Source organism: Leishmania mexicana, chromosome 25, assembly GCF_000234665.1.
Source record: "Leishmania mexicana MHOM/GT/2001/U1103 complete genome, chromosome 25".
NCBI classification, from domain to species: Eukaryota; Euglenozoa; class Kinetoplastea; order Trypanosomatida; family Trypanosomatidae; genus Leishmania; species Leishmania mexicana.
The window spans coordinates 461,840-488,002 of record NC_018329.1 but is presented as its reverse complement, the minus strand read 5'-3'; the positions used below and the strand labels follow the sequence as shown (position 1 = coordinate 488,002).

Below are 26,163 nucleotides of genomic sequence, written 5' to 3'. Positions count from 1 at the left end.
GGCATTCACACACGGCCCCGGCACCTGACGTCTCTCTCTCTCCTCCTCTTCTGCGCGCGCGCGTGTGTGTGTATCATGCTCTCCTCTCCCCCTCGACACTTGTAATGGGTGCCAGCGCGTGCATGTGGCTCTTCGCTTTCGCCGCGCGCCAAACTGCTTCAAGCATGTGACCCACGCAACTTCCTCACACAGATCCCTTTCTGCACGCGCTCGCACCCGCCTTTTACCTTCTGCCGGCATGCATCATCTACACGCAGCACATACGCCTCGGCTTGTGTATCGATAAAAAGGGGAGGACGGAGAGGGGACTCGACCACAGTGCAACCGCCCCCCCCTCCCCCCTCGCCCTTCCCTCCAGAAGCGGCCCATTCACATTGCCGCCTTCATCTCATCACGCCTCCTCCCTTTGCGTCGTATCTCCCTGTTTGTGGCGATCATCATCAACGCCTCCCCCCTCTCCCCCACCTCTTCCCTTCCTCCCATGAAGTACTTCTCGTGTCAGCCGGACTCCCACAACGCGTTCGGGTCGTTGACGAACGGCGTTCTAACGTACTTCACGGTGGACTGCGCGCGCTACCGGCGCGTGGCGGCGAACGGCATTGGGGACGCGGCAGAACTGCACACCCCTGTCACAGGAGGAGACGCGGCTGTGGGAGGCAGTGCGCCATCGCAGTGGTCCGGCCAGCAGCCCTTCACGGCTTCCTCCTCTTCCACCAGCCACAGCGCGGGACATGGTGTTACCCAGCACGACGTGCACTTCACCACCGAAACACGCATGCACATCCAGCGCACGCTGACCCTGCCAAGCCCCTTCCAAGGAACTCAGTGCTTCTTCAGCATGGCAAATCGTACCGTCTTTGGCACCGATATGGCGTTTATCGGTGCCGCCAACGGCTTATTGGCCCTCGCCGTGCTTCAGGAGGATCTGCTGCTTTACGTGCGAGGAAAGGACCCGCAGAGTCTGCGTGAGCAGCTGCAGCGTCAGCATGCGGAGTCGTCCTCGATCCTGAGGCGTTGCTCCACCTCGGACAGCGGCGTGGTCGCCCGTCGGCCTCCCTCGCCGCCCGCCATCTCTCTGACGCTGCCATCCCCATCGAGGGGCGGAGGCGGCGGGGGCGGTCTTTTCTCTTTCCCTTCCTTCACTGGCGGTGCCGCCGCTGCGGCGAAGACGAGCGGGTCAACCTCGTCGTTCCAGGGTAGGGATCCCTCCTCCAACGCAGCCGCCCCCGCGTCAATGTCGCCGCACAGAGGCAGAGGCGTCGTCCGTGGGCTGTATCGCAGAGACGCTCCTTCCACGATTACATGGATGCGCAACAAGCCTCTCGTGCTGGTGGGCTACACCTCAGGGTGGGTGGAGTGGTACGAGGTATCTATCTCTGCCGCATACCGGAAGGAGCTGCTGGACCCGGCGGAGGAGATCCCATACGGTGCGTCAGTGACACCTGGCGCCTTTGCCTACCAGGCCCTGAACCGCGACTCCCTCACCAGCCACGTCGCTCGCGTCGCTGTCGGAGGCCAGATAGCCGGCCTGCGGGCTGAGCTGGTCGCCTCGTGCGTTCTTGCGGAGGCTGGCGCACTTGTGTGCAGCGACTACTTCGCCGCCAACGGCACGGTCGCCGTTGGGAGCGAGCGCGGCAGCATCTTTCTCTTTGACGCCGACCAGCTGGAGGCGCCGCTGTGCGAGCTGCAACTGAGCACGCCGAGCGCGGCCTTCCTATATTGTCACCCTTTCCTGCCCATTGTAGGTGTGCTGTCGCAATCCGTCTGGACCGGAGCCGAGGAGCAGACGACCTCGACGGCAGCGGCGGCGGCGCGGAGGCGACGGGACAACAGCCCGACCTTGCACCTTACGGACAGCCACAACAGTGGCGTGGTGAGGCCATCGGTAGGCCAGGTGGACGGCGCTATCGGCACTTGTGTGGGAAGTCCACAGCGTGGCGTCACGAGTGGCAAGCGCGGCCCGACGACTTTTCCACTCGTGCCGCTGCAGGGCTCACGAGATGACCCGAGGAGCGGCCCGCATCAGCTCTCTTCTCCTTCCGGAGCCACGCCCTCGGCAGCAGCCCAGGGGGCGCCGAAGCCGGAGCGGCACGTCGGGTGGCATGACGCGAGTCCCGCAGCGTTGATGAGCGGGGGGAACGTCGCTGAGGCCTTCTCGAGCGGCATCGGTGCAACGTCACCTTTGGGGCTCTACGGCGGCGGTGGCGCCATTCCAGAGGTCGGTGCTGCTTCGGCGTTGCACTCCGGCTGCTTGCTGACGTTTGCTGAGTACCGAAAGGACCCCCCGCCGCGGCTGCTGTCGCGTACCTGGACCGGGGCCCAACCCCCAACGCCGTCACATCGGCTGACACAGGTGCTGCAGCACCGAATGGATGGCGCGGCGGCACGGTACGGCGCGTACTACACCTTCTCCTGGAAGTTCAGCTTTGATTTGGAGCTCGCCGTTGGCAACCTCGAGGAAGGGGCGCTGCACATCGTCCGCGCGGCTCGCATTATGGACAGGGATGCAGGCTCTGACGTGGGCGACGCGGCTGAAGAGGAGGACAGAGAGGGCAGCGCAGCGGACGGTGAGCGGGGCGTGCCGGCATCAGCCGCTAGCACCGCCTCCGCCGCCCACCCGAGCTCGTACCAGGTGGTGCAAGACTACAACGTTCGTCTGCCGTTGCACTCCCTTGTGAACGTCGAGTACGTGTCCGCCGCCACGTCGTCCCTCAGCGCGCTAGACAATGCAGCCGCCGTCACAAAAGCGGAGCCGATCGCCGGGTGCAGCGGCATGGGTAGCACCACAGCGGAGCAGTCGCTCTTTCAGCGGGATGCAGAGCGGTGTCAGCGGCAGACGGCGCTGCTCGGCGCCGCTGTGGACCCGAGATGTCGCCTCGGCTTCTCTTCCGTCTCCCCATCTCAGGCAAGCGCCGTTGCGGGGGTGTTGTGCCGGCCCGCGAATCCACTCTGGGCTGGCCTGGCTGTGGTGTCGATGCCGCGTGGTGGCCGACAACACGAGCGCGGCCACAGTGGCGATGCCCACCGCTACGTTGGCGAGCTGGACCTGTTTGGCGCTAGCAGAGGCCACGGTGGCGCCTTTGGCGTCTTGTACTCCCCTGCGAGCATGAGGGCCGGCGATGGCGCAGCAGGTGTGATTGGATGTGCGAGCGCGAGTGGCTGTGCCGCAGACGACGGCGGCCCGCTGCTGAAGGAGAACGCGCTGGCGGCGGCGATGCGGCAGCCGTTTTGCGGGGATGCCGGCGCTATTGGCGGCACGCGCTACCATCGGCGACACACTGGAGAGACGGGCAACAGCAGCGGCACCGATGCCACGTTGAGTCGCTGGTTTTACTCATTAGCGATAACCTCCGTCTCCACGCAGCAGTCGCATCAGCAGCGCCGGCGAGAGCGGCGACGGCTCCGCCGCGACCCGCGGGCACCCGCCATCACAGTCCCCAGCTACGCGGCGATGAGCACCAAGAACGAAATCGCAAGCGCGGCGCTCATCGCCGCTGATCAACGTGTTGACCTCCACGACGCCCTTCGAATAGGACCCGGCAATGTGTCATGTGTCGCGGTAATGAACGCGGCGGGCGAGGTGGCGTCGGTGCCGATCGAGGTACGGGCTGTGTCCGCGTGGCACGAGGCCGGCAGCGTGTTCGTCGGCCTCGGCCCCACACTGTACGCCGCCGACCTTGTCTCCATCCAGGGAATCGAGCGACTCATGCGGCGGCGGTACGCTGCCGGCTTTGGCCTCTCGTCCGTGGCCAACCTCGCCGCGGTAAAGGAGGTGGGCGGTTTTGGCAGCGAGGATGTGGCCATGCTGCTCTTGTACGTGGTTACGCTGGAGGCGGTCTCGCTCGTGGCTTTGTCCGGACCTGTGCCATCGCTGATGGAGCTGCTGCACAGCTCTCCTGTTACCGGGCGTGGCGCTCTACAGAGAGAGGCGGCGGCGAGGGTGCAGGCGCGTTTGGGGCCTGTGTGGCGAGCGAAGATGGAGGCGTGCGTGTGCCATGAGGACCTGTGCTGCCTTTTGGTGTTGCAGGTGCTGCGTTGGCTGCCGTCATCACTGACAGAAGAGGCCGGGCAGCCGTGGCAAGGCATAGTGCAGCCGCCCCCCCTTTCGGACACGACACCCGTGCTTGGGGAGAATAGCACCAACGTGGACATCGAGCGCGCCGTCGCGGTGGAGGTGACGCACGGGCGCCACACCGAGGCAGCGGAGCTGCTTCTCCGGTTTGCCGGCCGCTCTCCGAGCTATGGTGCCATGGCTACCCTTCTTCGCCGCCCCGAGGAGGCCCAGTCCATGGTGTGTAACAGCGACCCCCGCGTGTGTGCGTCGTTTCGTGCCTCCCTCACCCCGTGGTTGCTCGTCGTCTTCCACTGCGTGTGCAGCCCCTGCGATGGAGCGTCGCGCAACCAGTCACAGGTCGCGGCGGCGACTGAGAAGGGGCTACACGACGATGCGGCCTCCGTACGGACGGTACTGCCCCCGCACCTCTACCGGCATTCGGCTTTGCCCTTCTGGGATCGCGTCGCCTTGGCAGTGGTCATGGAGGCGGGCACGACAGCTGCCTTCACTCATGTCATGCAGGACATCCTCCTACGAGAGTGCAACCCGGTTCAGGCGTTGCTGCTCCAGTATGGCATTCACCTCCGCACCTATGCCGCCATGCAGGAGATTGTCGACTGCACCGGGGACTTCCAGCTCGGCGCGTGCCTGTTCGCTCGTGTCGGTGTGCTTACGACGGCGGCGGCGCTCGCTTTTCCTTTCTTGCTGGACGCCGAGGTGAGCGCCGCGGCGGCCACCGCGGCAGCGACGGAGCGGACGGCGGTTACCTCGCCAACTGCGCGCAGCCACAAGCTCTCTGCCATTTCTACCGACTACCAGCTGTACAGTTACCGCGCGGACGGCGGCTTTGGAGGCTACGGTGACGGCAACAACGAGGGCCAAGGACGCGACAGCGTGTACGGCTGCTCCCCGTTCTCGTACCTGCGGTCTAGCCACAGGAGGCGCAGTTCTGGTCAGCTGCCTTCCTCTTCAGCCCGTGATGAGCGGGGCTCCCTGGAGGAGGGTGTGACGCACACGGCACGGCTCGTGCTCAACAGCGCTCTGCCGCCGCCAGCACGGGCGCCAAGGGAGGCGATAAGTGGCGTCCGTATGCTGCCCCACTCTGTGGACGCTGTTCGCGTCAGCAATAGCCTTCCTCCTGGACACATGCTGCGCTATGGTGTCTCACCGAACGACGCAGCCGCGGGCAACGGTCATGGGAGCGGTGACGGCTTCGGCAACGCCGCAGACATCGACAGTGACGACGCAGACGCGGATGTGCCGTGGGTGTGGTGGGCCGCGGCGTACCGCTCTTTCCTTGACGACGAGCAGGCGTTTGTGCGCCGCACGACGTTTGATGTGGAGTGTCGTCAGCTGCGCGGTGGCGCGTTCCTGGCCCGTGACGCCGCCGCCGCAGCCATGAACGTCTGCACCGCAGACGCCGCTTCTTCTTCGTCCGCTGCTGCCGTCGCCTCAGTGGCTGGAGACGCACGTGCTGGTCGTTACGGCAGAGGGTGTCGTTCCCTTCACCGTACCCCGCCGCAAGATACGGAGGCGGTGGGACTGCGCTGCTCCTCTCCCTCTCCCTCTCCCTCTCCCTCTCCAGCGGATCTCGTATCGAGGTCAGTTGAGCAGTGCGTGACTCGTCATGTGACTAGGGCTGGCGACGGGACGACGAGTGGTGGTGGTGGTATCTGTGTTGGCCGCAGTCTTTCAGCAGCAGCATCCTGGTCCTCTCCGTCTGCACCGTCGGTCTTCGCAGGTCCCTACGGCGGTGGCGCGACACACGTCACCTCCGTTACACCCCCGTATGCATCAGCCTTCATGCGATCACCAGAGTCGAAACCCTGCGTGTGCGGGGAGCAGCATACTGGCACGCAGCTTATCCGGTCACTGCTGAGCATCTGCAGCACGACGACGACGCGGTGCTGTGTCTGCCTCGAGACCGTACGGCTAGGTTCCAAGGATGTGGACACCGCCTTTGCGTGGTGCACATCATGTGACCACGGCGGGCATGCGTACCACCTGCAAAGCTGGTTCCGTACACACCGGCGCTGCCCCGTGAACGGATGCGACTGCCATTGCGATGAGGACTCGAACTTATACTGATTTCCATCGTCCGCGTGCACATGCGCGAAGCAAGCAGCAGCAGCAACAGCACCAGCAAGCGAGGTGGAGGAGGAGGAGGGGGAGGAGGTAGGTAGGTGTGTGTGTGTATGGGGTGGGAGAGAGAGACCGCGCTCGGGTGATGAACCTTTCTGCGTCTTCGGTTTCGCTGGCATCGTCGTCGCCGTCACCAGGTGTGGGTGGCCATGCCAGGAAGAAGAAGCAACGAAAGAAGGCAAGGAGCTGGCGAACGTGCGATGATACAGATGTGTGAGAGGCCGACGGCAGTGGTGGTGCTTGGTGGGCGACAAGACGTCTTGCTCTCACTTATCTTCACCCCACCCGCATCCTTACTCTGCGAAGCGCGCTCAACGGACTCGCAGGCGGGTACAGCACCTCCGCCCTCGACTTTCTTTCTCTCTCCTCTCTCCTCCCCACTACTACGCACTGCAGACGTCGGAGAGTCTCTGGGTGCGTCCACACACACACACACACACACACACACAGACACACAGACGTTTGGGTGCAGTCGCGCCACCGTCAGCACCCAAACCCATCCACGCCCTCATTCTATTATCGCCTCTCTTGTTGTATCTTTCTTCGGCAGGCTCGCGTGCGTTTGTGTGCATCACAGCGGCTCGCCACGTCTGGTGTTGTCTTCGGTCCCCTCCCCTTCTCCATGTCCTTCCGCCCACTCGGCTCTCTCCATGCAGCACCATGCACTGCGCCATCACCTCTTGAGACGCCGCTGCGCGGTGTCGTCTGTCGCCTTCTCCGTCTCCGCCACCCGAAAGGCATCAGCGTCGACTCGCAGATCTGTCCCATCACAGAGAGCGCGAGGCCCCTCACAGGCGCTGCTAGCGTCTGACGAGCCTCCTTATCACACTAGCAACCTCTCGTCAGCCAGCCGCTCCTGCTTGCCATGGGCAGCGGCGGAGGAGTCGCCGCGGCTTGCTCCTGCTGCTGCTGCGGTGCTGGCTAGGCGCGCACGTGAGAGCGTACTTCGGCAGGAGCGCTGCGCCGCCGATCTCCTCTACTTTATGGGCGCAGAGAGGCGCGCGAGGCACCGCCGCGTTTCCGCGAGGAGTGCTCCGTTTTCACCGTCGCCACTGAAGGCGCCAGAGGACGACAGCACGCGTGGCGGCTTGCTCGCCGTGGCGCAGGCCCCGCCGCGGCGTGAAAAGCACCCTGGTGCGCACGCCCTTGACTCCTCTATCTCGTGGGCAGACCTTGACGTACGTTTAGCCACGCCCTCCACTGCGAGCCGGCGCCGCGAGGCCCGGCCACCTTCACGCGAGGACACTTCTGCGAGCAGCTGGCACGCATCGGTGGCCGAGCATAGGGATGGTGAAGGCAACTGCTGCAGCAGGACAGCGTCACCCTTGTTCCGTCAGCAGCAGGCCTTGTTTAACCTGCGTCGTCGCCTCGCTTACTTGCTCGCCAGCGAGTGTGCCGGCGCAGGGGACTTGGCGAGGATAGAGGTGGAGCCACTACATAGCGTTGGGCGCCGTACGGCCCTGGCGCTGTCGCTGACACACAGCATCTTCAAGGTTTGCGCTGCTAACGCGTGCATGTCAGAGGCGCCGAACAGCGCCGATGAGGCTGTCACCGGAGTCGCGCACGATGATGTGCGACGCCCATGGACGTTTGTGCGGCATCGGCTCACGCAGTCTGGCCGCGCGGACTCCGCTTCAAGCGCCACCGACGAGTCATCATCTTCCCTGCTGCGATTTCTGCAGCCTGACCGGCCGGGCCACTGCCCCTTCGTCTACCGCAGTGTAGCACAGCCCGTCGAACTCACGCCAGCGGAGGCGTACGCACTGCTCACGTGGTGTGCTGATCAGCTGCGCACGTACGCGAATGCCGTCACCGCTGCCGCCAACCGAAAGGACGACCCCGAGTTCCGCAGTGCTGTCGTTGGTCTTGGGGCGACCCCTGCATGTACAGCGCCCTGTGTCGATGCGGCTGATCAAGGAGGGTTACGGAACAGCGTCTCTGCGATGGTGTTCAGCAGTGGCGGCGCGCTGGATGGAGGCGAAGGGGAGAGGAAGATAAAGGGTTGTCAGAGGACGACGTCACACATGACGGCCAGCAGCGGACGTCCACGATGGTCGGCCTCTGCCACGCGCCGACCATCGACACTTTCGATGGTGAGGCGCCTGCCGCGCGGCCGCACCAGGAGAGGCGCCGATGGCAGCGACCGCACTTCGGCTCCATCTCTCGGTCTCCTCGAGAGCGAGCCGGCGGCGGAGGCGGTGGGGTCCAGTGCGAAAGCGCTCATTGAGCTCACCGCCGTTTTTGCTCGCATGGCGGCTGAATCCGCTTTGCCCATGGCGGATGCATTTGCGAGTCATACTCCTGAGGAGACTACCCGGCATGCGCAACCACCAAAGTCCGCGAAGCTCCGCGGCGTAGGCGGTTTCTGTGATGGGGACGACGCTGTCTCAGTCGGCGAGGCGCTGCTGGGTCGTGTCGTGAGCGATGTGGTTTTGGCCGTCTGCGACGCGCTGCACGCGGTGCAGGATTCCGGGTTGCTGGGTGCGTACGTCGCAAGCCACCTTGGAAGGCTCAACAACGACCCTGGCCGTCGTACCCGTTCAGGCCCCGAGGAACGAACACTGGCCCATGCAGCGGCACAGGATCAGCAGAGGCGGGATCGCCGTACCCTCCACCGCCGCCTGTGCTTCTCGCCGCCTGTTCTCCAGTCGGTGCTCTGCTGCGAGCGCGAGTCCTGGCCACATGCGCTGCGGCTGACGGAGCGCATGGCAGGATGGAACATCATCCTCGGTGAGTCGCTTGGCGTGATCCCTCTTGCCACCACCGCCTCGTCGACATCCGTCCAGCTGGATACACTTTCTCCCTCTCCATCGGCGGCACTAGATGGCGGCGGCCCGACTCCATCGGGTGAGACTTCTCCGGCACACGCGGCGAGCCTGCGAATCTTGGGCACCGACACGGTCCACATGCTTTTCTACGTGTTGGCGCAGCACGGGCGCCTCGCTGAGGTGCTGCGGCTGTGCGAGGTCGCTTGCGGCGTCCACGCTTCCCACCTCCTTCGTGGCTGCTCGGCCACCGGCGAGCGCAATGCGGATGCAGACGACGCTCTCGTGTTGATGGCGCACCTGGCGGCCGCAAACGCCGACCCGGCCGCTTCCGCGGCGGTTGAGAGTGGTGGCTCAAAGGCGTCACTGAACGGTGTTGTGTCGGATCGGATGCACTGCGTTGAGCGTGTCGTGCGCGCTGGAGTAGTGCCGCAGCGGGTACTGAGCGTAACAGAGTACGCCGTGTTGCTGCGTCGCCTGATGGGCGACCGCATCCGCGGTGACGCCAGGCGCCATGCTGCTGCCGCTTCTGCTGCTACGACAACGCCAAGCGCCGGCCCTTGTAACGGTGTCGGGTGGTGGCTGTCCCCTTCGCAGGTCTGGTGCCTCAGCGCAGGCCTGGCGCACCGCATACGCACCGCGCTGTGCCTGATAGGCTTTCAAGTAAACGTGCGCCATGGGCAGACAGATTTACTGAGCTTGGAGGACCTTTACGTGGTGCTCACCATCTCGCGACAGCTGGTGCGCCGGCACGAAGTCGAGCTGCGCCAGCTGCGGGACAAACAGGTGAACCCAATGGACGTCAGCGACGACGGTGGGGGCGATGCAGGCAGCGGCTCGTCGGTGCACCAGCGCAGGCAGTGGACAGGCTGGGGTGTTGTGTCTGAGAGCCCTCAATCGAGCCCGCTCCTCGCATCCTCGCGTGTAACACGGTCGCTGTCGCCACCGCCGCTGCAGTGCGCACAAGAGATGCTCCTGCACTTGCTGCCGGCACGGCGGCACGCAGCGAGTCCTGGAAGCACGCACTACATTCAACAAATCTGCGCCACCTCCCAGGCTGCTCTTCGCCGTGCGCTGCTGCTATCCTCCTCAGCGTGCACTGCGAGTGGCTTTGCCGCGCAGCAGGCCACAGCGACGGCACAACTGTCGCCTCGAGTGGCGACTGCCAGCCGCAGCACGACGTCCAGGACGGTTGCCGGCAGTGCGGTGCTCTTGTCCCTTGTGTCGCAGGAGATGCTCTCCGTGCTGCGGGCGGTTCGCTACACACGCAACATTGCACTCTTCTGGGACTCCGCGCTCAGCACGTTGGCTACTCAGCAGCTGCACGGGCATGACCTTGGCGCCTATGCTGCGGACCCGGTCCGCGGAGGCGGCGGGCTCTCCGAACACGATGCGTGCGCTTCATCAGCCACCAGAAAAACGGGAGACCGGTCGCAGCAGGAGGAGGCAGATCGCGTCCGAGAAGAGGTGGCGTACGCTCTCGCCCTCCAGGCAGAGGCCTCCGTGGGGGAGAGTCTTGTTGCCACCCGCCGTCTCGTCGCACCACTTCCTATGTTGGCTCCGTATCTGTCCGCGTACACCGTTGCCGCGCTCGTGCAGCGGCCGTTCCGTCGCGCCTTCACCTGGAAGCAGTGCCTGGCGCTACTGCCATACACCCCCTTAGGCTCACGAAGTCAGTTGTGGCTGGTTCAGCGCATCGCACAAGACAGCGCGGGACGACGTCATGCCTTTCCAGGCGCCCTCACTGTACAGGCGGCCGACCTGCCCCCCGTGCCCGCGCCGCACACGCCCTCGACGCTTTCCGCCGTATCCATAACAGCACTTCAGACAGCAGTGAGGATGGTGACCGTCCGGGACGTACCGCGGCGCCGTCAACACCACCAGCGCAGCCCAGCGACCACAAGCCCGAGCGCGACACACGATGAAGCCAAGGCGGCTCTCTCGCGAAGCTTCGCGGCCCCTTTGTTTGGGAAAAAGGCGGCGGCGTCAGTGTCGGCCGACGCAACCGCACACGCGGATAGCGTTCTTCTCGCGCTGCTCCTCGAAGGCAACTGGAGCCGTGCCTTGCAGGCGTTTGCGGAGGCGCCGTCCCGGGTGCAGGTTGGCGGCGCGCCGCATGTGGTGCGTCTCCTGGTGGAGGCGGATGTGTGGCGTGACTTGGGTGATGCGCAGCGGCGACCGCTCGTACGCCTGGCCGTGCAGTGCTCCGCGTACTCTCGCGGCGGCGCCGCTCGTCTTCTGGAGGAGATGCTGCAGACGACGCTTGAGCAAGGACTGTGGCACACAGGTCTTTACTTCCATCGAAGCGTCACGGCGGAGCGGCCAGAGCTGGTGTGGCAGTGCCGGCGCGCCCAGGGCTACGCTGCCCAGCTGTGCTGTGGCCTGCTGGAGCAGACGTCGATGGCAAAGACGGTTGCCCAGCTGACGAAGGCGGCGCGGCGCAGCCAGTGGGCCGAGGCAGCCGCGTGCTTCCTTCGTTACGCGACCCAGCGGCGCGACGAAACTGCCGTCGCCAACACCTCCTCGACTCCAGCGTCGTCCTCGGGTGGATCACCTGCAGATGCAGAGTCGGATAATGCTGCTACTCTTGCTGCCGCTGCCGCTCCTGAGGCTGGTGAGAGTACGACGCCACCACGCTCCGCCCGCACAGCGGCAGTGCCTCCGACCACCACCGAGGAGCTTGAGTCGCTCGCCGCGCTTCTCGAGTCAGCCAAGTCGGGAGACTCACCGCGGTCCACCGCGGTCTGTGCAGCCGCGTCATCGTCACCCCTCCACCTGCTCTTTCACGGAGACAGCGCTTCTGTTTTGCCCGAGCTAGCGCACGTGGTGCAGACGGCGCGGTATGCCATGCTGCACACGCCGGCATTGTGGATGCAGGCGCTTCGATGGATTCCCACGACAGCCCTGCCACTGCCGTTCCATCACGAGCAGGCGTGGCGCTCCTTGTGTGCAGACAACACGGCAAAGCTGCAGGCGTTGTTGCCGCCGCCGCCGCCGAGGCAGACTGGGGCGCGTGCTGATGAGGGGGACATATCGGCACAGCAAGCTGTAGTGACGCAGACTGAAAACGGCACCGTGGCGCTGGCGGCTTCCACGACAGAGGCAGCACTTTCGCTCGTCGAGGCCGCGCGCCGCGTACACCGCCCGCAGCACTTCAACGAAGTCGCGAAGGGGCAGCAGGTTGCCGTGGCGAATGCGCTGCGGGTGCTGCGCCGCGCCGGCGCTTGGATGCAGGCCACGCTGCTCTACGACAAGGCCGTGGAGTCGCACTGCATGCCGTACGCCTCCTCGTCGACGGTCCTCGAGACAGCTCTGAAGGGCGGTGCACCGTGGCAGGTGACGCTCTCGTACTTCTTCCGCATGGCGCAGCGGCAGCGCCCCGACGTGAACGCGACAGCGGCGGCATTGCAGGCCTGCGCGGCGGGCGGACAGTGGGAGACGGCCTTTCGTGTGCTGCGACAGAGTGTGCTGACGCAGGCGGCCCCGGTTCCTCGACTGGTGATGCTGACCGTGAAGATAGCGCTGCAATGCGGTGTCTGGAGTCGCGCCTTGGCTGCAGCTCACCAATATCGGCGCACCAACAACTCGCAGCTTGCGTACACGGTGTTGTTCACGTACGTGTGCACCCAACACTGGGACGACGCGGTGGAGTACTTCTACGACTGCACTCGCCGTGGGCTGCGGCCGCTGGATGCATCGTTAGAACTGGCCATCATCGCGAGCGAGGCTGCCAGCGATGAGTGTCGCAAGACGGCGCTCATGGTCGGGGCAATCGCATCCGCGCTGGAGGACCTCTACCGCATGAGCGGCGTCGTTTTGAAGCACATCATCTTCGTGCAGCGGCACGCACAAGGCAGCGCGGCGGAGTGGCAGACAGCGTCGGACTCGTTGTGCGGCGCACCGAGGTCGGCTTTCGATGGCGGTGCAGACATGGATGACAGCGGCGACTTTGTTCTTCCCCAGCCAGCATTCTATTTGCCGAGGGAGGAGGACCACGACGCCGACAACGGTCACGACGGTGATAACGGTTGAGCACAACTTCTCCTTCCTCTTCCATTGCCCCTCCTCCCTCCCGTCCACAGCGACGGTGAGAGACGGGAAGAGCTAGAAGGACTCGGTCATCTGCTTTGATGCTGCTGTCTACTCCGCTACGCATGTGTGTGCGTGTGCGTGCACGTCTGCGTCCCAAAGAGGCATTTCGGTGCGTCTTCTCGTTTTTGCTGCTGAGGTGCTCCATGGGCATCCTGTGCACCACGACGCGGCGATGCGCGTTGCCCCCCTCCTCCCTTCCCCATCACGAATGTGTGGTGGGACGCGCCCCAGACACACAAAGGCATAGACGCGAGTGCCGCGTCTCGCGTTATTTGGTCCCTGCATGCGTGTGCGCTGATCCCTCCGCGTGTGCGTTGCGCGCACGAAACGATGATGAACTTGTGGAGGACCAAAGATAGAGAAGACCCAGCAGCATCCAGGAGACACGGAGCCGACCAACGCCAGTTCCGACATCAACACAAGACGGCTGCGTTGTGTGTTGTCCTCCCTCCCTACGGCTGCACTCGTGGCGGGTGCTGGTGATGCTCGAGGAGCGACAGTTCCCGGCCGTGAGGCACGTGCGCTCAGCTTCCCCCGCTCCGCTCCTTTCTTTGTTTTTTTTTTTTTCTGTGTCTCCTTCGACCGCCGCCGCCTCTCGCTCTGTGTGTGTGTGTGTCGCTTATGACACTGCCATCCTCCGCGTCATTCTTCTGTCCACGTCTCCCTCTAGCACGGTATCACTGCGCCCTTCTCCCTCTTCAACACGCACCCACACACTCACACGCCTCTGTGCTCACCAGGTACACACGTGGCAGACAGTGGCGGGCTAGGAACGGGAAGCGACATAGCGCTTGCCGGTGTAATGCAAGTGAGTTGCCGGTCACCGCACCTCCCATCTGGCCCCCTCCCCAAACGCGCACAGGCACGCGCACAGGATGCGGACCTTCGTCTTCATCAACAACATCCCAGCCTTCCTGCTGGAGCCCATACTTAAAGGTGACAAGGGCAGCAATGGCGCCGCCGCGGTGGCGGCCTCGAAGTTCGACCTTCGCTATGAACGCCTGCGCCGCCTGCTCGTGGAGCACTCGTCTGGCGTGATGCTGGTCATGCATCTCGAGTCGAAGGGATACGCGCTGGCCTTGTACGCCTCTGAGGGCGAGGCACTGGCGGCGTGTAAGGCGGATATCACTCCAGAGCAGCCGGGGCGCAAGTACCCGCCTCTGCGCCTGCGCATCATAGAGAAGGAGAAGCCCTGCCCACCGGAGCCCGTCTACAAGCCGTTCCTGATGGTGGAGGGTGAGGAGGTGCGCAAGGAAGAGCTTGCCGATACGCGCGGCCTGGAGCTTGTGTATCGCGGTCGCGCGGTTGCCAGGTGGTGTGCGCGAACGCTCGCGGGCGAGGACTGCTTCTTCGGGGTCTCGTGCTTGAAGTTGCACAAGGCAGCGGTGCAGAGGACAGTGCGCAAGCGGCCACGCATCGAGGACGATGAAGCCGGCGCTCGCCTGACGCGCAAGCAGCAGGCGGTCGTGAGGCATCTGCTCTCCTCTGCGGAGGCCGCGAGGGCAGCCCTAACGCCGGCTTCCATGGGCATGAAAGACTGCACGTACGTGACGGTGTCGGCAGAAGAGATGGCGCTGCTGAGCCAGCTCGCGTGCGAAGCGCCGTTGTGCGCGTCTTTGCCAGTGCTCGAAGCTCTGGAGGCGCACCCCACCTACCAGGCGGTTCTTCAGCGCATCGACGATGCCCTTCAGGCGCAGCGGGCGGCTACTGTTGCCGCCGTCACCGGCGAGTCGATGGCGTTCTTTCCACGGCTGAGCTGCCCTGGCGGTGCACCGTGGGACTGGAGTGTCGAGTCCGAGGACGGCCGGCGGCTTCTCCGTGAGCGGTGCCCGCTCCCGGCTAACGGTGCACCCACGCCGCTGGAGCGCGATGTGTACACGCAGCGCCTGTGGTACCACATGAATCAGTTGAACAGATGCCACAGCGCGCGAGACGTGCTGCGGATGTTGTGCGGCAGTCACCGCGTGCGGGAGGCGCTGCGTCGACGTAGTGAAGCGATCGACGGTGGCGAGGCCCAAACACACGCGTCATCCTCGTCTTTGCCGTCGTCGTCGCCGTCCACGAAAGCTGCGGGGCTGACGATTTGCCTGCAGCCGTGGCTGTACCTCCCTACCGTGGGCTGTGAGGTGACGGCGTATCTTGAGCGCGGTGGGCGTCGGGTTCGAGGCGTTGTGCAGCGCTACGGTCAGGTGCGTCTGATGACGTCGGCCACACTTTTGGCTTCGGCGTCTGCTGTTGTGGGAGATGCCGCCAACATGGATGCGCTGCTCGCTCGGTACGCCGTCCTCGAGTCGGCGACCGATGCAGCCGCCGAGGAGGACCTCGCCAGGGAGCTGCGCGCACTCCAGCGTAGCTTTGCCAGCGCCGTGGGCGATATTGCACTCCACCTGCAGACGCATTCCGCTAGCATTGGTGGTGACGGGGCCGCGTGGTGCGTGCATCTGGCCGTGGTGCTGACGCCGAGCGTGGCTCCGGCAACAGGGCCACCGCCCCCCGTGGCGCTGCTCTCCGCCAGTCCGTATCAGCGCGCCCTCGAGGAGTGTTCAATGTACTCGTCTTTGGCCCCGCCGATCAGAGGGGACGATACGGCCGCCTTGGCAGCGACAACGCCTGCTATGGTGGACGTGACGTGGAACACTCAGCGGCACCCGTACATCCCGCTCTTCAGCCGCAGTGTCTTGGAGAAGCTGCGCGCCGACGCAGCGTGAAAAGGCCTGAGTAGGACCCGGTGGGGGGGGTCTCAGCAGGCTACGGTTCTCCAAGCGTTTAGGGGGCAGGGGAGGGGTGAGATGGTGCTGACGCGAAGGGAGGCGCGCGCATGTCTGTGTGCCTGTGAACTGTACTCCTCGCTCTCTTGCGGCTTCCACTGCCCCTCTCCCCTCCTCCTCCTCTATATCAGTGTCCCTCTGCACGTCTTTCGCGTTCCCTGCCCGTATAGCGCATGCACAGAGACGCCCACGGTCAACTGGGCGAACGTAAAACGGCACCGTGTGTGTCAGCGCACATACCCCACCTAGGCGTGCACGCGCATACACGCACGTGCCCCCCAGGCTCTCATATGCATCCGCATTGAATGACCCCTCCCCTTCCTTCCTCCGCTGCACGCGCACATATTCTACTTGAGCCTTCTCCTCCGCCATCGCCCACCGCCCTTTTTAATATCCATCTCGCCACTCTCCCTCTCCGCAACACTGCACTGTCGATGCCCGTGTCTCCAGTGGTCCTCCTCTGTCTTCCCACCGATATACACACAGATCTACACACTCGAAGTACCCTTGCCGGTGCGTCTCTGAGAGTAACGTATGCCTCCAAGAAAGACGAAGCGCTCCGCTGCAGCAGCAGCAGGTGCACCGCCAGCGGCGGAACAGACGCCCACCAAACGTGCCGCTGCCTCCTCAGCAAAGCCGCCGACTAACCAGTCTCCGCCGCCGCAGTCGGTGACGACCCCAATCAGGAAGAGCTCCGTGGCTGGCAACGCAAGCCCGGCGCCCTCCTCTTCCTCTACTCCGCAGTGGAAACAGCAGCAGCAAGTATCTCAGCCGCAGCTCTGCACTCCTGAAGCGCAGCGTAGCCAGAGAACTGTCAAGCAGGCGCGTGAGAGCTCATTCGCCTCCTCGCCTCAGGCGATACCACCCGCCCCCGCCAACAGCCCTGCACCGGTCTCCAGCAGGGCCTCTCAACAACGCTCCTCAGCTTCCCTAAACCAGCAGAGCCCCAGCGAGAAGGCTGCGAAGGTGAAGGCGAACAGCACCGGTACGGCGGCGGCGGCGCCGACCACTTCCGCATCTCCAGTGTGCCCACCTTCGCCGCCGCCATCGCCCGCCCGGCACGAGAGGACGACGTCCTTGCGGCCACCGCAGTCTGCGAGCCCCGCGAAGCGAGGCGCGAGCGGCGTTACGAACGGCAGCACCTCTGCGGACACCACGCTGGCGTCTACGGGGCCGGCAGGAAAAGCCGCATCGGCTGCCGCCGCGGGTACCGCGAACGTAAGCGCCAGCGTTAGCGCTGCAGCTGAGGGGGCGGGCAAGTCCTCGAAGTCTGCACGAAGCCGCAGTGTGCGTCGCAGCCGTGCCCGCGCCGCCCTGTCGACGTCCCCATCGGCAACGTCCTCACCAGAGGCGCACTTCGTTGAGCGCTTCATGTGTGAGTCAAAGGTAATCGCGCCGGACGTGAGCGGCATTCTCTGCCTCGCGGTGCATCCTTCGGAGAAGGAGCTCACTGTCGCGCGTGAGAACGGTTCGCTCGTGCGCTACGACGTGACGTTTTTCCAGGGCATCCCGCAGTTTGTGCAGCGCCGCCACACAGGCGGCCAGACGCACCGCACCATATCAGGACTGGCCTACGTGACTGTCCCGAAACCGATGTCGTCGTTGAAGTCCGAAGCAGCGTCGGCGGCCCGCCATGTCCTCCTCGCCTCCATGATGTCCGGTCAGATCGTTGTCTATGACGCGGAGCTGCTCGTTCCCATTGCGCTGCACCAGCGCAGCGGTGGCGCCATTTGGGCTCTGCACGCGGTGAGTGCTGCGTGCATCTACGCCGCCATGGCGGACGGGAGCTGGCAGCAGCTGCGGCTCGCGTGTAAGCGAGACGGCGCCGCCCCGCAGCTGGAGCTGGTGCGTGTCGTACCCGGCATCAGCGGCGCCGACCGCGCCTTGTCTGTGACGACGTCTCTGTCGCTGCGCATGGCGGTTGGCTCCGACGACGCCGGTAACGTACATGCGTGGCGCTTGCCTGCTGGCGTGTCTTCGCAAGGGTCTTCTGCCGGCGCCAGTGCCGCAGAGAAGGACGACGAGGCTGCCACTCCCAGCCGTGCACGCGGTTTGGCCGAGCACGAGTCTCTCTGGACCACAAAGCTAGCGAAGGGCGTCGCACTCAGCTGCGCTGTGGTCGGCGGGACGCAGCGTCCCTGTGTTGTTGTAGGGACGTCGATGGGCGATGTCGTGCTGCTCGATGCCGCGCACGGACACGTCTTCCAAACCTTCTCGCAGCACAAGGGACCGGTGTCAACGCTGGCGGTGCAGGGCGACGCTGTTGTCTACGCGTCCGGTTGGCACGAGAGCCTTCGGAGCTACCGCTGCAACGATCAGGGCGACTGGTATCCGGCTGAGGTGAAACGCCGCACACACTATCACGAGGCGAGCCAGCTGGCACTGTTGCCGCATCGCCGACTGATCTTGTCTGCGTCGCGCGACGGCACGATCATGTACGCGCCGACAGCGCAGCTGTTCACGTTGCCGGCGATGTACGTGGTGGTCACGACGCAGCAGTTTGCCTACGCGATCGATCGCGAGCTCCTCTTGCAGTCCCGCTTCGACACCATTGAGGCCTTCCACATGGACAGCGCCGCTCGTCACTGGGTGCCCTTCTTCGGCCACCGTCTCGATGGCCGCTTCCACCTTTCCGGCCTGTGGTGCGATCGCCAGCTGAACTACATTGTCTTCAGCACAGAGGAGCGCATTGGGCTGCTGAGGGTGGTGTGGCGTGCACATGCGGCGATGTCTGTGTCGAGGCTCGAGGCAGTGCTGGAGCTGCCGGCGCGCAGCGGTGTGGTCGACGTCTGCTGGTCGGGTACTGCTGCTGCCGCGGGATCGGCAGAGGAGGCCAGCGCGGGCGCAAGTGAAGAAACGGCCGCTGACGCATCGGCCTTGTTGCCGACGTCGCAGCGACTCTACATCCTCTACGACGACGCCGTGACGTGTGTTACTCTCGCTGACGGGTATCCGGCGGTGCACACTCCCGTGCAGGTGCGCGGGAAGCGGCTCCCCGACGACTCGCTGCGACCTTACCGGGTACTGTGCCGCCCAACAGCTGCAGCTTCGCTTACCGGGAGTCGCAGTAGTGGCCCGGCACCTGACGCAGCAGAGGACAAAGAGCTTGTCATCTACGGCCACCGTGGCAGCTGCCGCATGCGTCTCATGGCAGATGGCACCCCCGACGCGGACTCCCTGGTCGCCGATCTGGATGACGTGTACGAGCTGGCGCAGGAGTTGCCACTGCTGCAGGATGTGTTGAACAAGAAGGCCAATGATGGCAGTCACGGTGGCGCGGAGCGTTCACTGAAGAGGGCAAGAGTGGAGGCGTCAGCCTCGTCAGCGCCGGTGAAGGAAACATCCTGCGAGGCCCTGGTCGGCTTGTCCACGCTGCGGCAGCGGTACTTCGTAGGCCCAACGCTGCACTCATCCTCGGCAGCCGTCACACCACTGTCGGCGACGCTGCCGCATGATGTGCGCTGGATTGCCCGCGTCGCAACGTTTTCGTCGAGAAACAGTGCTGCGACCACCTCCCCAGCCGCCGCCTCATACAAGTACCTTGGCTACTTCGGCCGTGGTCTCCTCGTCGCCACGGGTGATAGCTGGCACATGGTGCGCCGCATGTGCGTTGAGGCTGCCTTCCTAATAAAGGGCGGCACGGAGGTGTTGGTGCTGGAGCGCAACCTCGAGAAGACCCTGGAGGCTCTTCCCCTCTGCTGGAAGGTACGCCGATTCGGCAACTGAGGGCGCGCACCACTAGTGGGCAGAGCTGAATAAGGCAGGTGTGCGAGTGTGTGGGCGTACTTGTATCAGGGCGTGTGTGGGGGCCTCGAGAGCTGCCAGTAGAGGAGCTGAACGGCGGCCGTGCTTGTGTGAGCATGTTGATGGGTTCGCGGCGTAAGCGGAAGCCGGTGACGGCGGTGCAAAGAGGCTGTGGGGGAGTGTGTGTGTGTATGTGTGTGTGGCGGCCGCTCTCTGGGTGTGTTCCGTGCTACAGCGCATAATCTGATGGCGTGGATCTCAGTGGGTGGAGGGGGGAGGCGGGCATCTGTGCCTTGACGTGTGCAGGACTTTCTCCCCCCCCCCCACACACGCACACACCTCTCTCGCGTCATCCGGGCCTTTCCACGTTAACTTTGTTTCTCCCTTTGTTTCACGCTAACACCTTACGACGACTAAAGAACAGAAAACGGCAGAGTGTGCGGATGTGTGTGTGTGTGTGATGGCGGGACGTCGATGATGGCGATGCTGCCGATGGTGACGCCTGCGTGGGCGCATTTCGTTTCGCCCTCCCTTGCCCTATAAAACGAAGCTGACGACGACGCAAAGAAAAGCCGCGCCGCACTCCCCTTGTTGCCATGCGCATGCCGTGCATGCGGGGCGATGCCTCCCCCCCCACACACCCCTTGCTCACCTTCGAGGGAGTTTGCATACACGCACTTGAAGCGGTACGTAGGGCCAGGGCGGAGGGGGGAGGGGAGCGGGCACAACGGTCTGCTCAGCCCTCTGTCGTGCTCCCCCTTCCTCTCCTCAGCACGCCTCTTCTTTCTACGCCGCTGTATGCTGTGGTTGCTTCCCGTCTTGCTTTCTTTTATGTTGTCGTTACACCTCCGTTGGCACCCTCTGCTCCCACCCCGATCTTCTCTCCCTCCATGAACAGCAATGCCCGCCTCACACCCGCAGGCGCCCACGCGTGATGATGAGAGACACTGCATGGACAGTGACCCCCGCGAGGTCCTACCCGCCTTCGTACCCAGCTGGTGTTTTTGTGGTCCGCTCGAAGCATGAGCTGGCGCCTCTCGTGGCGCGGCTGCGCGCGGCCCGACGCCTGAAGCCAGGGCGTAACGTGACTGTGTTCGACGGCGAGCACTTTGCTGAGGTGGCGGATGCGCTGGAGATCAGGCTACCGGCGAGCGCGCCTGAAGGGCATGGGGGCGGCGCTAATGTGGACACAGCGTGCGGCCTGAGGGAGACACTGGTGCACCTTCGTGAGACGACCGAGGCCGAGGCAGCGAAGCTTGTGATGACCACGCAGACAGAGAAGAGGGTAGGGCTTTCTGGAAACAGGGGCACCATCGCACCTCTGCCCACGCGTCTCTCCACGTCTAAGGCGCATTCGACTAGTGCGCGTGCGTCTGGCTCAGCAGTGATGTGTGAACGGTGTGCGCTCATCACAGCGCGCGACTCCGTCAAAGGTGAAGAGTTTCTCTCACTGCTGCGCGTCCCGTGTGCAGAACGAGCGGGCACACGGTGGCCACTGTACATGGCGGCGCACGTAGTCGGCGAGTTTGCGGAGGTGGAGCTTCGCGCGCTTCTCTCTTCGGATGGATCGAGTGGCGCTCCCAGCACCGAAAGTGACGGTGTTGAAGGACACGAGCTGATGCAGTCATCTGCGCCAGTGGCTTACATCCGGGGCGTCCGACGGTTCCACCGGGTGTGCTGTCCGGTGCTAGCGGAGATGCCATATGCGCTCGCAGCGATGCGGCACACAGCATTACTGCAGCGTCACCACCGCCTCGCCCAAGGCGATGAGGCGGCGGCAGACAGCTCATGTGCACCACTATCATCGCAAGAAGGTGCGTCATCGCTGTCGGCTGCCACCCTCCAGCGCAGCCGCGCTCCGCCGGTGGGCCTCTCTCGAGATACCAACGCCGTCTGCAGTCCGTTTTTCACGTTCTCCGAGTTGTTTGGCGGCATTGGCATGTTCCGCAGTGGTCTGGAGCGCGTTGGTGGTCGTGCTTCTTTCGCCGTGGAGTTCGCGCTTCCTGCGCAGGTCGTCTACGCACTCAACCACCGCTGCCTGCACGACTGTCCGGCTGTCCTACAGCTGCCAAACGCGAAGCGAGAGGATCCCAGAGAAGACACCAGAGGCTTCCTCACTCAATGTGGCGGCGGCTGCCGCAGCGAGACCGCCTTGTCGACTGCCACCTCCGCAGCAGCTGAGGACCACGCAGCGATGGAGGGAGGCTTCCCCGACGCCACAGCGTGCTCTGTGCCGTTCCTAGTCGGCGACATCACCGAGATACCCAGCGCCTTCTTTCCCATGCACGACGTGCTCACCGGCGGCTTCCCGTGCCAGAGCTTTGCCAAGGCTGGCGACGCTGCAGGGTTGCACGCGGACAAGGGGTGGTTGTTCTATGAGGTGGTGCGGGTGCTGGCTGCGACTCGACCGACAGCATTCTTGCTGGAGAATGTGGAGCATCTTGTCGAGGTGGAGGCCGGCGCGCAGCTCGCTGTGATCCTTGCTCGGCTCCGCCGCCCGACGTCGGCATTGTCCACGCCAACCGCCGAGGATGTCGCGTTGGAGTACGAGGTGCGCCACGTGGTTGTGGATGGCGGCGCCTTAACACCGCAGACGCGCAGGCGCGTGTATTTCTTCGGCTTCCGGGCTGTCTCAGCTCTGGTGCCGGCACGTGGGGTGTCCCTTGATCACGGCCTCTTTCAGTTCGCCCTGCCTCGCGCTGACGATGGGGAGGCAAGTGCGGCTGCAGCCCGAGTTGTCGATGATGCCCTTCAGCGAATCAAGGCCGCTTCTCTGGACTCGCCGTACCGCATTGTCCGGGAGCTGCTTGTGGCCCCCTCAACTGTGGTCTCGTCGCACTCAACACCGCGAGGCCGCTCGATGCAGGAGGAGACGACGAGCACATCACGCGGGGAGAAGAGCGCGTCCCACAGCTCCGCACACGGCGACCTTCAGCTGACCCCCGCTCAATGGGAGGCGGTTCGACGCAGCCGCACGTACCGGCAGAACCCGCTGTGGCGTCTGTGCGATGTGCAGGGGCGGGCCCGCACCCTGCTGGGGAGCTACCGCACGAGCTATCAACTGTACTCCGAGTTCGTGCCTTTTTCGTCAGAGCTGACGCAGCGTGAGGTCATGGCGATGCTACTGGAGAAGACGCCGCGGGAGCCAGGGGACGGCGCCGATGATGTACGCGTTGGCGGCTCAGAGAACCCAGCAATTCCGGCGCCGCGGCCTCCACCGCTTCGGTTCTTTGCGCTGCGCGAGTGCGCGCGCTTGCAAGGGATCGAGGACACGTTCCTTCTTCCACACGACACGACGCAGCCCTCGTCAAGTGCTGACGGCGTAACTGCATCAGGCACTGCTGCCATTCCTGCTGCAGTGCTCCGCCAGATACCGTCCGGTGCCGTTTACAAGCTGATTGGTAACGCCGTCAACCCGCGGGTAGTCGCATGCTTGGGCGGCGCCATCGCGTCCTACCTGCAAGAGCGACGTCGCTGAACCCGAGCGAGAGGTACGCCTTTCTCCCTTTCCACATGCCGTCCGCTGCATCGATCGACAGGAAGCACCGGGGGTGAGATTCACGTTCGTGTGTGTGTGTGTGTGCGCAGCGCGGGGGCAGCTCCCGCACTTGGCGGCTCCGTCGTCTCAGCGCCAGACGTTTTATCGTGTTCTCCCGCCTTTCCGCACCCGCGCAGACACACGCGGCTGTGGAAGGGGTTGCGGGGGGGGGGCGGCGGCGGCTAGCGGGGGACGAACCACGGAGCAGCCGCAAAGGTTGGTCGAGTGCGCAGTGCGAAAACGATATCGACACATCACCTACCCTTGTGTGCGTGCCTGGTGTTCGTGTGCGCCGGATGAGGCCCTTCTTACGGGGTGCAACGCACCCGCGCATGCGTGTGCGCGATGGAATGCTGCTGGTGCTCGCAGCACTTCCCCCTTCCCTCTTACATTATTTTCCACCCTTCTACCTGCCTCCCTGCCCCTGCCCTTTCACGCTTTTTACGCGCCTGTCACATCTTCGGGACATGGCTCCTGTCCTGTTTCTACAACGTGTGTGGACGGCGCACTCCACGATCCATCCGCACACCAACGCACGCCATTGCCCTTGCCCGTCTTCGGTTCTACGGTTAAAGAGGTGAAGCCTACTCGTGTCCTCCTCCCCACCCCCCCATTGCCGTAATCATGCCGCCGAAGGCTGGTCAGACGAAGAAGGCCAAGATGGAGGCCGCCAACAAGGGCGCGAAGAAGACCACGAAGAAGTGGAGCAAGGGCCAGTCCCGCGAGGCTCTGCAGAACGCCGTGATGTTCGACAAGGAAACGTACGACAAGCTCCGCAGCGAGGTGCCCAAGTACAAGCTCATCACCCCGTCGATCATCTCCGACCGCCTCAAGATCGCCGTCTCCATCGCCGCTTCTGGTCTCAAGCAGTTGTGCCGCGAAAAGCTTATCCGCCTGGTGTCGTGCTCCAGCAAGACCCGCGTGTACACGCGCATCGTGCAGGCCGCCCCGACCGATGCGGCTGCCGCTGCTCCGGCTGCCGAGTGAAGAGGGCATGCCTGAGGAGAGGGGGAACGTTGGCGCCTCAGCTGGTGCGTGTGCGCAGGGCGCGCGCTCTCGTGTTCTCGTCGCTCTCTGTTTTGGCTTTATTTCTGTCATTTCTCTTTTTCAACAACAAGAACAGCCGCAGCGCGCACCAACCAAAAGTAACGTTAGACTCAGCGCGTGGGACCGCTTCGGTGCGCGGAGAGGGACGGCGAGGAGGTGGGGTGGTGGGTGGGGACCGGGGACCTGCCGTCCATCTGCATCCTGCGCAGCACACCGGCACTCACGCGCGCACGGATGAGCAAGCCCGCCGACGCACTTGCAGGCCGCCCAGCGCTGCTTCGTGTTGCTGGTGTATCAGTCTCCCTCTGTGCAAGCGAATAGGCTCTCCTCAGATCCGATGTGGCTCTCGGATCCCTCCACATCACTTTCCCCGAGCGGCTGACCTTTACCATGCCTTGGCAGGCGAAGGCTTCGCCAACGAGGTTCAGCCCCCCTCCACCGCTCCTGTGCCAACATTGCCACGGCCTCTCTGTACGTCAACGTGCCTCACGCACCCTCTCTTCTCCTCCCCCCTACGGTTTCCATCTCCGCGTGTGTGCGCATCCCTCTGCACTCTTCGCTGGATGCCGCATCACACGCAAACACCCACCCACCCACCCACACACATGGCAACGTGCAGCACATATTCATCCGCACCCGCACATCGACGGCGCACCCGAACGCGGCGCTTTTATCTTCTTTGTTTCGCTCGTTTTCAGCTCCTCTTCCTACTCCCTCAGCACGACGAGCTCTGCCCTCTCGTCGTGTGCCTGTCTCTGTGCCATACATCCGACACCCATTCCTAAACCCGTACCTACCACACCTCCGTCGCAACACCATGCTGTCCCGTGTGCAGTCTGCGATGATTCGCCGCGCCGCCGGGGCTCGTGCTGCGTCGTCGGCGGCGGCTGCGGCTGCCGTGAAGCCTGCGGAACACAAGGGCCGCGTCGGCTACGTGTCGCAGGTCATTGGTGCGGTGGTGGACGTGCACTTCTCGGAGGGCGTGCCGCCCGTGCTGACGGCGCTGGATGTGACGGAGGACCTTGGCCGCGATGAGCCGCTGACGCTGGAGATCGTGCAGCACCTGGACGCGAACACCGGCCGCTGCATTGCGATGCAGACGACGGACCTGCTGAAGCTGAAGTCGAAGGTTGTGTCGACCGGCGGCAACATCTCTGTGCCGGTGGGCCGTGAGACGCTGGGCCGCATCTTCAACGTGCTGGGCGACGCGATCGACCAGCGCGGCCCCGTGGGTGAGAAGATGCGCATGGCGATCCACGCCGAGGCCCCGAAGCTGGCGGATCAGGCCGCGGAGGACACGATCCTGACGACCGGCATCAAGGTGATCGACCTGATTCTGCCCTACTGCAAGGGTGGCAAGATCGGCCTGTTTGGCGGCGCCGGTGTGGGCAAGACCGTGATCATCATGGAGCTGATTAACAACGTCGCGAAGGGCCACGGTGGTTTCTCGGTGTTTGCCGGCGTTGGCGAGCGCACGCGCGAGGGCACGGACCTGTACCTGGAGATGATGCAGTCGAAGGTGATTGACCTGAAGGGCGAGTCGAAGTGCGTGCTTGTGTACGGGCAGATGAACGAGCCCCCGGGTGCGCGCGCGCGCGTTGCGCAGTCTGCGCTGACGATGGCGGAGTACTTCCGAGACGTGGAGGGCCAGAATGTGCTGCTGTTCATCGACAACATCTTCCGCTTCACGCAGGCGAACTCCGAGGTCTCTGCGCTGCTGGGCCGCATTCCGGCCGCCGTGGGCTACCAGCCGACGCTTGCGGAGGATCTTGGTATGCTGCAGGAGCGCATCACGTCGACGACGAAGGGGTCGATCACGTCCGTGCAGGCCGTGTACGTGCCTGCGGATGATATCACGGATCCGGCGCCCGCGACGACGTTCTCGCACCTGGACGCGACGACTGTGCTGGACCGCGCGGTGGCGGAGTCGGGGATCTACCCTGCCGTGAACCCGCTGGAGTGCGCGTCCCGTATCATGGACCCCGATGTGATCGACGCCCCCCCAAAGGGAAC

The 26,163-nt window shown here is 64.3% G+C and overlaps 7 protein-coding genes across 7 annotated transcripts in view; all 7 read left to right on the top strand.

The window, feature by feature from the left end:
- Nucleotides 1-481: 481 nt before the first annotated feature.
- Nucleotides 482-6,142, top strand: LMXM_25_1250 (conserved hypothetical protein; the record flags this gene model as incomplete). The annotated part of the gene is made up of 1 exon (XM_003876130.1): nucleotides 482-6,142. The coding sequence occupies one exon, from the start codon at nucleotides 482-484 to the stop codon at nucleotides 6,140-6,142; it is 5,661 nt and encodes a 1,886-aa protein (XP_003876179.1).
- A 203-nt stretch (nucleotides 6,143-6,345) lies between these two features.
- LMXM_25_1230 (conserved hypothetical protein) lies at nucleotides 6,346-12,993 on the top strand (the record flags this gene model as incomplete). Its single annotated transcript, XM_003876129.1, has 1 exon — nucleotides 6,346-12,993. The coding sequence occupies one exon, from the start codon at nucleotides 6,346-6,348 to the stop codon at nucleotides 12,991-12,993; it is 6,648 nt and encodes a 2,215-aa protein (XP_003876178.1).
- Nucleotides 12,994-13,928: 935 nt separating this feature from the next.
- Nucleotides 13,929-15,761, top strand: LMXM_25_1220 (conserved hypothetical protein; the record flags this gene model as incomplete). Its single annotated transcript, XM_003876128.1, has 1 exon — nucleotides 13,929-15,761. The coding sequence occupies one exon, from the start codon at nucleotides 13,929-13,931 to the stop codon at nucleotides 15,759-15,761; it is 1,833 nt and encodes a 610-aa protein (XP_003876177.1).
- A 594-nt stretch (nucleotides 15,762-16,355) lies between these two features.
- Nucleotides 16,356-19,547, top strand: LMXM_25_1210 (conserved hypothetical protein; the record flags this gene model as incomplete). The annotated part of the gene is made up of 1 exon (XM_003876127.1): nucleotides 16,356-19,547. The coding sequence occupies one exon, from the start codon at nucleotides 16,356-16,358 to the stop codon at nucleotides 19,545-19,547; it is 3,192 nt and encodes a 1,063-aa protein (XP_003876176.1).
- A 952-nt stretch (nucleotides 19,548-20,499) lies between these two features.
- Nucleotides 20,500-23,043, top strand: LMXM_25_1200 (modification methylase-like protein; the record flags this gene model as incomplete). Its single annotated transcript, XM_003876126.1, has 1 exon — nucleotides 20,500-23,043. One exon carries the CDS (start codon nucleotides 20,500-20,502, stop codon nucleotides 23,041-23,043), a length of 2,544 nt encoding a protein of 847 aa, XP_003876175.1.
- A 684-nt stretch (nucleotides 23,044-23,727) lies between these two features.
- LMXM_25_1190 (ribosomal protein S25) lies at nucleotides 23,728-24,090 on the top strand (the record flags this gene model as incomplete). Its single annotated transcript, XM_003876125.1, has 1 exon — nucleotides 23,728-24,090. The coding sequence occupies one exon, from the start codon at nucleotides 23,728-23,730 to the stop codon at nucleotides 24,088-24,090; it is 363 nt and encodes a 120-aa protein (XP_003876174.1).
- Nucleotides 24,091-24,967: 877 nt separating this feature from the next.
- LMXM_25_1180 (uncharacterized protein) overlaps nucleotides 24,968-26,163 on the top strand; it is a gene marked incomplete at both ends in the record, with an annotated part of 1,604 nt that continues 408 nt past the window's right edge. The window contains one exon of the mRNA XM_003876124.1: nucleotides 24,968-26,161. Coding sequence (XP_003876173.1) covers nucleotides 24,968-26,161 — 1,194 coding nt within the window. The remainder of the gene's footprint in view (nucleotides 26,162-26,163) is intronic.